The 12360-nt window shown below is 38.7% G+C and overlaps 1 protein-coding gene across 1 annotated transcript in view; it reads left to right on the forward strand.

The window, feature by feature from the left end:
* The window catches only part of cdh24b (cadherin 24, type 2b), a 223490-nt gene that overhangs the window by 197160 nt on the left and 13970 nt on the right, over positions 1-12360 (forward strand). The window contains exon 8 of the mRNA XM_073849380.1: positions 12231-12247. Within this exon, the coding sequence (XP_073705481.1) occupies positions 12231-12247 (17 nt within the window). The remainder of the gene's footprint in view (positions 1-12230; positions 12248-12360) is intronic.

Raw genomic sequence — 12360 nt, forward strand, 5'->3', positions numbered from 1 at the left:
CCCAGCCCATCTTGCTGGCTCCTTCGGACCATCACTTCCGGCTATGCGATTCAGTTCGCCCGGCGCCCTCCCAAGTTCAGAGGGATTCACTTCACCTCTGTCAGGGCCGCAGATGCTCCCATCTTGCGTGCAGAGATCGCTTCCTTGCTGGCGAAGGAAGCGATACAGCCGGTCCCTCCAGCCGATATGAGGACAGGCTTTTACAGCCCGTACTTCATAGTACCCAAGAAAAGCGGCGGGCTTCGACCGATCTTGGATCTGCGCGTCTTGAACAGGGCCCTTCACAGGCTACCGTTCAAAATGCTCACTCAGAAACACATTTTCAAATGTGTCCGTCCCCAAGATTGGTTTGCAGCGATCGACCTGAAGGACGCGTACTTTCATGTCTCAATCCTTCCGCGCCACAGACCCTTTCTGCGGTTCGCGTTCGAAGGCAGGGCATATCAGTACAAGGTCCTGCCCTTCGGGCTGTCCCTCTCCCCCCGTGTCTTCACGAAGGTCGCGGAGGCGGCCCTTGTTCCCCTCAGAGAACAGGGCATTCGCATTCTCAACTACCTCGACGACTGGCTCATCCTAGCACAGTCTCGGGCTCAGTTATGCGAACACAGGGACCTGGTGCTCGCACACCTCAGCCAGTTGGGTCTTCGGGTCAACTGGGAAAAGAGCAAACTCTCTCCAACACAGAGAATCTCTTTTCTCGGTATGGAACTGGACTCGGTCAGCCAGACAGCACGCCTCACGCAGGAACGTGCTCAGTCGGTGTTGAACTGCCTAGACACGTTCAAGAGCAGGACAGCGGTCCCACTGAAACAATTTCAGAGGCTCCTGGGGCATATGGCAGCAGCTTCGGCGGTGACACCGCTCGGGCTGCTCCATATGAGACCGCTTCAACACTGGCTCCATGGCCGAGTCCCGAGGAGAGCGTGGCTTCGCGGCTCTCACCGGGTTCAGATAACTCCGGCTTGCCGCCAGACTTTCACCCCGTGGTCAGACCTCTCATTCCTACGGGCTGGAGTACCCATGGAACAGGTCTCCAGGCATGCTGTGGTTCACACGGATGCCTCCGCCACCGGGTGGGGAGCCACGTACGACGGACAGGCAGTTTCAGGGGTTTGGACGGGCCCCCAGCTGACTTGGCACATCAACTGCCTCGAGTTGCTTGCAGTACGTCTCGCCCTGCTCCGCCTCAAGGGGCACCTACGTGGCAAACACGTGCTGGTCCGTACAGACAATATTGCGACCGTTGCGTACATCAACCGGCAAGGCGGTCTACGCTCCCGTCGCATGTCGCAACTCGCCCGTCATCTCCTCTTGTGGAGTCAGAAGCATCTGAGGTCGCTTCGTGCCATTCACATTCCCGGGTTGCTCAACCGTGTGGCCGACGAGCTCTCACGAGCTGCGCTTCCCGGAGAGTGGAGACTCCACCCCCAGTCGGTTCAGCTGATTTGGAGACGCTTCGGCGAGGCTCAAGTAGATTTGTTCGCCTCCCCGGAGACAGCCCACTGCCAGCTCTTTTTCTCCCTGACCGAGGGCACACTCGGCACGGATGCACTGGCATGCAGCTGGCCGCGGGGCCTCCGCAAATATGCGTTTCCCCCAGTGAGCCTTCTCGCACAGACATTGTGCAAGATCAGGGAGGACGAGGAGCAGGTCCTTCTGGTAGCCCCTTATTGGCCCACTCGGACCTGGTTCCCCGAACTCATGCTCCTCGCGACAGCCCCTCCCTGGCAAATTCCTCTGAGGAAGGATCTTCTGACTCAGAGACGGGGCACCTTGTGGCACCCGCGTCCAGACCTCTGGAAATTACATGTCTGGTCCCTGGACGGGACGCGGAGGTTCTAAGTGACCTACCCCAAGGGGTAGTTGACACTATTACTTCGGCGCGAGCGCAGTCTACTAGACATGCCTACGCCCTTAAATGGAACCTGTTCGTTGATTGGTGTTCCTCCCGGGGAGAGGACCCCCGAAGATGCCCGATCAGAACCGTGCTCTCCTTTTTGCAGCAAGGGTTGGAGCGTAGGCTGTCCCCCTCAACCCTTAAAGTCTATGTGGCTGCTATAGCTGCCAACCACGACCTCATAGAAGGAAGGTCGGTAGGGAAGCACGACCTGGTCACCAGGTTTCTTAGGGGAGCCAGGAGATTGAATCCCACTAGGCCCCCTTCCGTGCCCTCTTGGGACCTGTCGCTAGTGCTCTCAGCACTGCAGCAGGCTCCCTTTGAGCCTTTGCAGTCAGTTGAGCTGAAGTTTCTCTCAATGAAAACTCTGCTCCTGCTTGCATTGGCTTCCATCAAGAGGGTAGGAGACCTGCATGCATTTTCGGTCAACGATTCGTGCCTAGAGTTTGGCCCGGCGGATTCCCAGGTAACACTGAGGCCCCGGCCAGGTTATGTGCCCAAGGTTCCCACGACTCCCTTCAGGGACCAAGTGGTGAGCCTGCAAGCGCTGCCCTCGGAGGAGGCAGACCCAGCCCTAGCTTTGCTTTGCCCCGTCCGAGCACTTAGATGCTACGTTGACCGGACACAAAGCTTCAGGACCTCAGACCAGCTCTTTGTGTGTCATGGAGGCAGGCAGAAGGGGAATGCCGTCTCCAAGCAGAGGATGGCCCACTGGATAGTGGATGCCATTACCCTGGCCTATCAGGTTCAGGGTGTGCCCTGCCCCCTCAGGCTGAGAGCGCACTCGACTAGGAGTGTCGCATCCTCCTGGGCATTGGCTCGTGGCGCCTCGCTAAATGACATTTGTAGAGCGGCGGGCTGGGCGACCCCTAACACGTTCACAAGGTTCTATAGCCTTCGTGTAGACACAGTTTCCTCCTGTGTTCTCACCTCAAACGGGTAGGCACAGAGAGGCCTTGGGTCGGCTTGCTATACTGCTCCAGAGTAACCTAAGAGTAGCTCTGTCGAGCTCCTCCGCTGAGCTTGACAGCCGACGTAGCGGAACGTCAGGCGTCAGGCCCTCACTCGATGAATCCTTCAGAACCGATAGAGGGCTAGGCTCTACGTAGAGACTCAGTTGCATCTCTTACAATTCCACATTGCGCCCTAGAGGCTGTGTGTTTCCCCGGTAGTACTTCTACCAGTATACGAGGGTTCAATCACCTCCAATCTTCCATATAAACCGGAATTGAGTTATATGTGTATTGCTCCGAACCTCCTATCGGAAGGACGTGAGCTCCGCATATTCCCAGTGCTTCAGTTTCACTGAAATAGATGGTGCTGAGTTATAAAGCAGTGACTGACTCTCCTTGATGCGAGCCCCTGGCCAAAGCCAGTAACGGGTCCCAGGGGGCCCGCTCAGGACACTGGAAGGGACAGCAGCCACGGCGCTTTGTTAGGGATCCCAATTCGTCGGTCTCGACGAGACGTCGAACGGACCGACTGATAGGGAACGTCTCGGTTACGTATTGTAACCCTCGTTCCCTGAAGGAGGGAACGGAGACGTCTCGTCCCGTCGCCGAGGCTCCTGTACCACCGCTGTACGGCCGGGCCTGTCCCAGCTCCTCAGCGAAACCTTGATGATGCATGCACCTGCTGCGTATTATATGCTCACGCTGTGATCAGCCGCAGCTGGCTGCAATCATGCATGCCAATATTCATTGGCTCGTTTGTATACACACGAAGTAGATTGGTCTATCCAGGCGATATCCCAATTCGTCGGTCTCGACGAGACGTCTCCGTTCCCTCCTTCAGGGAACGAGGGTTACAATACGTAACCGAGACGTTTGTTTCAGTTATTTGCCAAGGCCACATTCATAATTTTCATTTGAAAGGTTCTCATCCAATTTTATTTTATTTTATATTTTATTTAACAAAATTGCATAGTTTTAGTTAACACTAACAACACTGCTGCACACAGACATGAATCAGTGAATCTTTTCTTTTTTAACAGGTTTGTCATGAATCAGTGAATCATTTCTTTTTGAACAGGTTTGTCATGAATCAGTGAATCATTTCTTTTTTTAACATGTTTGTCATAAATCAGTGAATCATTTCTTTTTTTAACATGTTTGTCATGAATCAGTGAATCATTTCTTTTTTAACAGGTTTGTCATGAATCAGTGAATCATTTCTTTTTGAACAGGTTTGTCATGAATCAGTGAATCATTTCTTTTTTAACATGTTTGTCATAAATCAATGAATCATTTCTTTTTGAACATGTTTGTCATAAATCAGTGAATCATTTCTTTTTGAACATGTTTGTCATAAATCAGTGAATCATTTCTTTTTGAACAGGTTTGTCATGAATCATTGAATCATTTATTTTTGAACAGGTTTGTCATGAATCAGTGAATCATTTCTTTTTGAACAGGTTTGTCATGAATCAGTGAATCATTTCTTTTTTAACATGTTTGTCATAAATCAGTGAATCATTTCTTTTTGAACAGGTTTGTCATGAATCAGTGAATCATTTCTTTTTTAACATGTTTGTCATAAATCAGTGAATCATTTCTTTTTGAACAGGTTTGTCATGAATCAGTGAATCATTTCTTTTTGAACAGGTTTGTCATGAATCAGTGAATCATTTCTTTTTGAACAGGTTTGTCATAAATCAGTGAATCATTTCTTTTTGAACAGGTTTGTCATGAATCAGTGAATCATTTCTTTTTGAACATGTTTGTCATAAATCAGTGAATCATTTCTTTTTTTAACATGTTTGTCATGAATCAGTGAATCATTTCTTTTTTAACAGGTTTGTCATGAATCAGTGAATCATTTCTTTTTGAACAGGTTTGTCATGAATCAGTGAATCATTTCTTTTTTAACATGTTTGTCATAAATCAATGAATCATTTCTTTTTGAACATGTTTGTCATAAATCAGTGAATCATTTCTTTTTGAACATGTTTGTCATAAATCAGTGAATCATTTCTTTTTGAACAGGTTTGTCATGAATCATTGAATCATTTCTTTTTGAACAGGTTTGTCATGAATCAGTGAATCATTTCTTTTTGAACAGGTTTGTCATGAATCAGTGAATCATTTCTTTTTTAACATGTTTGTCATAAATCAGTGAATCATTTCTTTTTGAACAGGTTTGTCATGAATCAGTGAATCATTTCTTTTTGAACAGGTTTGTCATGAATCAGTGAATCATTTCTTTTTTAACATGTTTGTCATAAATCAGTGAATCATTTCTTTTTGAACAGGTTTGTCATGAATCAGTGAATCATTTCTTTTTGAACAGGTTTGTCATGAATCAGTGAATCATTTCTTTTTGAACAGGTTTGTCATGAATCAGTGAATCATTTCTTTTTTAACATGTTTGTCATAAATCAGTGAATCATTTCTTTTTTAACATGTTTGTCATGAATCAGTGAATCATTTCTTTTTTAACATGTTTGTCATAAATCAGTGAATCATTTCTTTTTTAACATGTTTGTCATGAATCAGTGAATCATTTCTTTTTGAACAGGTTTGTCATGAATCAGTGAATCATTTCTTTTTGAACAGGTTTGTCATGAATCAGTGAATCATTTCTTTTTGAACAGGTTTGTCATGAATCAGTGAATCATTTCTTTTTTAACATGTTTGTCATAAATCAGTGAATCATTTCTTTTTTAACATGTTTGTCATGAATCAGTGAATCATTTCTTTTTTAACATGTTTGTCATAAATCAGTGAATCATTTCTTTTTTTAACATGTTTGTCATGAATCAGTGAATCATTTCTTTTTTAACAGGTTTGTCATGAATCAGTGAATCATTTCTTTTTGAACAGGTTTGTCATGAATCAGTGAATCATTTCTTTTTTAACATGTTTGTCATAAATCAATGAATCATTTCTTTTTGAACATGTTTGTCATAAATCAGTGAATCATTTCTTTTTGAACAGGTTTGTCATGAATCAGTGAATCATTTCTTTTTTAACATGTTTGTCATAAATCAGTGAATCATTTCTTTTTGAACAGGTTTGTCATGAATCAGTGAATCATTTCTTTTTTAACATGTTTGTCATGAATCAGTGAATCATTTCTTTTTGAACAGGTTTGTCATGAATCAGTGAATCATTTCTTTTTTAACATGTTTGTCATAAATCAGTGAATCATTTCTTTTTTTAACATGTTTGTCATGAATCAGTGAATCATTTCTTTTTTAACATGTTTGTCATAAATCAGTGAATCATTTCTTTTTGAACAGGTTTGTCATGAATCAGTGAATCATTTCTTTTTTAACATGTTTGTCATGAATCAGTGAATCATTTCTTTTTTAACATGTTTGTCATAAATCAGTGAATCATTTCTTTTTTAACATGTTTGTCATGAATCAGTGAATCATTTCTTTTTTAACATGTTTGTCATAAATCAGTGAATCATTTCTTTTTGAACAGGTTTGTCATGAATCAGTGAATCATTTCTTTTTTAACATGTTTGTCATGAATCAGTGAATCATTTCTTTTTTAACATGTTTGTCATAAATCAGTGAATCATTTCTTTTTTAACATGTTTGTCATGAATCAGTGAATCATTTATTTTTTAACAGGTTTGTCATGAATCAGTGAATCATTTCTTTTTGAACAGGTTTGTCATGAATCAGTGAATCATTTCTTTTTTAACATGTTTGTCATAAATCAGTGAATCATTTCTTTTTGAACAGGTTTGTCATGAATCAGTGAATCATTTCTTTTTTAACATGTTTGTCATAAATCAGTGAATCATTTCTTTTTGAACAGGTTTGTCATGAATCAGTGAATCATTTCTTTTTTAACATGTTTGTCATAAATCAGTGAATCATTTTTGTAATTCTAAAATTTTTGAGATATATATATATATATATATATACATACATATATATATATATATATATATATATATATATATAATTTTTTTTTTTTTTTTTTTTTTTTTTTTCATATATATATTTTAATGTAGCTTTAATTTTCGGTCACACTTTATTTTATAGTCTATTAACTAGTTGCTTATTAGCAAACATATTACTAGATTATTAGCCATTTATTAATACTAAATAAGCACATATTAAGGCTTTATTCTACATGACCTTATTCTACATCCCTAATCCCATCCAATACCTAAACTTATTACACGGCTCTTTGGAATGCTTGATTCTGATTGGTCAGTTGAGACAATTGCAGGTTCGTTCTTTTCAAATAATCACCGCTCCAAAGTAATAACGCATAGCCGGTACTACTTGTATGTTTAAAATCCCTCCGTGCCAACAAAGATTACCGTTTGGCGCCATCTTGTGACAAACACTGGACAACCACAATTAAAAATGGAAAATTTCGACATTAATCTATTTAAATTGTCTTTCTAACGTACATAGTTTGAATGTTAGTCACGTGGTACTATATCGTTTTGCGGAAGGATAAAAATGTTAATTTAAAACAAATATGCCAATAAAAGATTTCAAATTCATATTCATGTCCAGTTTTCTTCCTTATGTGGCAAGTAGCCGTGTAATAAGCGGGATAATGTACAGGCAGCCTGTAGTTATCCCGAAATAAGCCCCTTCAGTGTGATACAAGATCACACTGTCGGGGCTTATTTCTGCGATAACTACCGGCTGCCTGTACATTATCCCTTACTTAACAACTACTTTACTAACTATTAATTAGGAAATTAGGAATTTATTGAGAAAAAAAGTCATAGTTAATAGTGAATAAGTGTTCCCTATTCTAAAGTGTTACCGAATTTTCTTTCATTTTAGTTTGTTTTAGTAGTTGTCAAAGCCAGGGGCGTAGAATTGGGGGAAAGGGGGGGCGCCAGGGAAGTGTCCCTACCAATATCCAGCGACTGCCAAACTGTCTCTAGCAATAATTTTAATCAAACAATTAAATATATGTATATGTTTTTGTAATTTCGGATGCATCTGAAACATCATACCATTGATATTACCTAAGACATTAGAAAGCTGTGCGCTTTCGAGGGTGTGGATTTAATACACGGGCGGAATGTAGTCGCACACTGGACAAGAACTGAAGTGCTGCGTTTAAAACAAATCACAGGTATTGCACCCAATTCAAGACAGCATTCCACAACAGTTAATATAGAAGTTCCCTTCAGGAATTAACAAAGTTGCATCAATGAGTTTGAAGTACGGTGTTTGACAAAACAGAGCAAATGGAAAGAGAAAGCACGATCTATGGTTATCATTAGCTCGCTATATAAAGCATACGGACAGAAAAAGGTTGTGCGGAAAGATACACAATCTTCCAGCCTAGAATAAAGTCATTATGAACATTAACAATCATTTGGGACAAATATAATGTGATTTTATGGTAAACTATGTAGATGGCACTCTGTGGTGCAGCAGGATTTGTTTTTCTACCAAATGTACAAATCTTTATGTCCCCATCAATTTTAAAAGCAAAACTACTGCCTTGGTCAAGGCAACATTATAATTTTAATTTGAAGGTTTTTCATCTAATTTTATTTTATGTATCAAAATTGCATAGTTTAAGTGACCATTAACATTTCTTTTTGGACAGGTTTGTCATGAATCAGTGAATCATTTCTTTTTGAACAGGTTCCTTTGGATAGTTCATAGAAATGAACCTGTTTAAAAAGAAACAAATCACTGAATCACATCTTTGTGTTGAAATCACTGCCGTATTATATAGAAAAATATTTAGTTATACTCCAGTTTTTTAAAAGTATGTTTAAGTTCACTAAAATAAAATATTTTTCACGTTTTTTTATTTCTATGGAGCTTCAGTTTTCTATCATTTTAGTTTGTTTCAATTAGTTGCTGAGGCAATAATAATAATTTAATTTAATTTTAATAAGTTTTTAATCTAATTTTATTTTATTTATTATTATTTTATTTTATTTATTTTTAGTTTATTTTATAACCAAATTGTGAATCTTTTTTTTTTTTTTTTTAAGTTTTTCATCAATCAGTGAATCATTTCTTTTTAAACAAGTTTGTTTGGATAGAAATTAAAAATTTTAAACAGAAAAAAATCACAAAATTTTTGTAATTCTGAAATTTTATTTTTACACTTTTTAAAATATGTTTATGTAGTTTTAAAAGTCCACTGAAGTGCCTTGAAACACACAGCATTATTCTATGTGGTGACGTAATTTCAACTGAAACATAGCATTTCTGCTCAGCCAGAGCCGTTGAGCTCAGTAAAGCCACATTTGACAGCATATGACAGTGGCAGTCTAATAGATTACCCCCCAGATTCAATATGAAACTCTTACTAAAACAAAATAAAAATTGATTTCATGGGGATTTAAATTTTCCTTCATTTTAGTTTGTTACAGTTAGTTGCCAAAACAACATTCATAATTTTCAATTGAAAGTTTTTCATCCAATTTTATTTTATTTATTTTTATTTTATTTACCAAAACTGCAGTTTCAGTTAACACGAACAGCACTGCTGCACACAGATATTAAACTAGTGAAGCGTTGCTTTTTGAATAGTTTGTTTGGATAGGTCTTGAAAATCAACCAGTTTAAAAAATTAAAAAATCATTGAGTCACATCTTTGTGCAGAAATAACTGCCTCTAATTAAAGAGATATATTTTGTTATATTTAAGTATTTTTTAAGTATGTATCACTAAATCACTAAAATGACCCAGACTTTCCAACGTTGCTATTTTTAAGAGAGAATACAGTTCGGGAGAGCGCATTAGATTAATGCCTCAGTCTGCTGGGCCGTAAAGCTGTGTGCACAATATAATGTGACATTAAAAACAGTGATTTGTCACGCTACACCACTGCATGTTTCAAAAGTAGCTTGTTACTGGAAAAGCTGCATTATTTTGAAAACAGCCGAGCTGCTGTCACTACTGGACAATGTTAGCATTGCTATTTATAGTTCTGAACTCCCCAAGCTACACTGACATGGACATTGGCTAAAGATGGCATGCTGATCATTAGGTCAAGAGGGCTTAATACTGGTTGAAAATGTCCATGCCATTATGTCTACTAGTGAAAATAGTGATGCTAACAAGTTCAAATCCAGCTTGAGACATTCCTGATCACACTCTTTACATCATGTCCTGTTTTCTCAAAACTCTTATTTAGCTTCTAAGGTTGCAATGGCTAAAACGGAATGTGTTTTTATGATTTATTTATTATGTATGCATGGATTAAGCGCTTTGAACATACATTGAATTTGTACTGCTCAGGGAGATGGCATGTTACTAGAGGATATACGGCGCTACAGTGTTACAGTATGGAAAGTAGGTCTAAGCAGCTTCAGGGAGGCCTGATGGCTATTGTAGGTGAAGCCTCTTCCCAGTAATGTGAAGCAGTGGGCACTAATCCACAACATCATGTCACAGCTCTATGTGTGTGTGTGGATCAAGTCCAAGACATTTGTGTGAAAGCGGTCCAAACCACTGGCAAGTGTGTGGGACTGAATTATAACGAGAGAGACAGAATGCTTCAATTTCTCTTTAGGCTCACACCAATCCATTAAGTTTGTTTTCCGGTGCAAGCTAAACTGTACCAATATGCCAAATGAACTCTATTCTGAAGTAAAAGCTGCAGAAAGCTGTTTGTTTGTCATGACAAGTCATTTGTCTAGAATATGAAGAGTGGCTGCTGAAATCTTTACGGAACTCTCAAAACAAAACCTAGTGAGGTGCCACGCTACTGTCTACTGTCTACCTGGCATTCTAACCATTTGCCCAGCGTTGGGCAAATTACCCAAAAAATTTACAAAAAATGTAAAACCTCTTCTGTAGAAAAATAAGTAAGCTAACATGAAAGCTGCCATTTAGGGGAAGTACACAAAAATCTACATAGGGAGATATTATAACTACTTAAAATGTTTTCATGTGTGATATATTAAAACAAATAAATACTTTTATTTAGCAAGGACACAATAAATTGATCAAAGTTGTGGTAAAGACATTTGTAATGTTAGAAAATATTTCTATTCCAAATAGTTCTTTAGTTCTTTTGCTGAAAAAAAATATCACAGTTTCTGCAAAAATATTAAGCAGCTTTAAGGGATAGTTAACCCAAAAATCAAAATTTGCTGCAAAAGTATTCACCCTAAATGTATAGAAGTGTTTTCCAAAATATTTCAGCCACTGAATAAAAATTAAAAAAAAAACTTTATCTTACAATTCACTTACAAACTGTTTTTTCCCCATAGTTGGTAGTTTACAACTTGCAATTCTCTTTTTTTTTTTCTCAAAATTGTGAGATATACACTCACAATTTCTTATTAACTGCAAGTTATTAACTCGCAATTCTGAGGAGTAAAGTTAATTGCATGTTATAAAGTCAGTATTGCATGATATAATTTCGCAATTGTGAGAAAAAACATCTCAGAACTGCGAGATTTAAACTCACAATTTTGAAGAAGTCAGAAATGTGAGAAGTAAATTTGCATTTCTGAGAATTAAAGTCAGAAGTGCAAGCTATAAACTCACATTGTGAGTTTATATCTCGCAATTCTGAGGAAAAAGTAAACTGGCAAGTGCAAGAAAAAAAGTCCTGACAATTCTGAAGTTTATATCCTGCTATTCTGACTTAATAACTCAGAATTGCAAATTTATATCTTGCAATTCTGACTTTATAATTTGCAATTTATAAATCTTGCAATTCTGAGAAAAAAGGTCAGAACTGTGTCAGAATTGTGACTTTTCTCAGAATTGAGTATATCTTGCAATTGTGAGTTTATATCTCACAATTCTGAGAGAAAAAGTAAATTTCAAGAAAAATTGAGAAAAATTGACATTTGCAAGGTTATATTTCGCAATTCTGACTTTCTCGCAATTGCAAGTTAATAACGCGCTATTCTTACTTCATAACTCTTAGTTGCAAGTTTATGTCTCGCAATTCTGACTTTATAATTCGTAACTGTGAGTTCTGTGAGCAATTCTAAAAAAAGAAGTTGAAGAAGACTTCATTTCTCAGAATTGCAAGTTCAAATCTTGCAATTCTGAGAAAAAAAGGTCAGAACTGCTATTTTGTAACTTATATCTTGCAATTCTGACTTTCTCGCAATTGCAAGTTCATATCCTGCTATTCTGACTTTATAGCTTGCAATTGCGAGTTAATATCATGCAATTCTAAAAAAAAAAGTTTATAAACTTTTATAACTCGCAATTGCAGAATTATATCTCCCAATTCTGAAAAGTCAGAATTGGGAGATATAAACTCGCAATTACCTTTGTTAATTTTTTAAAAAGTAGATGTAGAACACAAAAGAAGATATCTTGAAGAATTGAAGTAACCAAACAGGCTTTGGAAAAGAGCACGAGTGTGTAAAAAATGTTGCCATTCAGCATATGATTTCTCATAAGAACGTGCACATGGAAGGGTGTGATAAACTTTACAAGAGGAGAGTCTACCTTCAGTGGTCGAGACTTGAGGCGAGCATGCCTCAAAAAATGTCTCAAGCTGTGTTGTGCGTTTGTATTTTTGGTGACTTCC

The sequence above is a fragment of the Garra rufa genome, chromosome 10 (genome assembly GCF_049309525.1).
Source record: "Garra rufa chromosome 10, GarRuf1.0, whole genome shotgun sequence".
In the NCBI taxonomy this organism is placed as follows: Eukaryota; Metazoa; Chordata; class Actinopteri; order Cypriniformes; family Cyprinidae; genus Garra; species Garra rufa.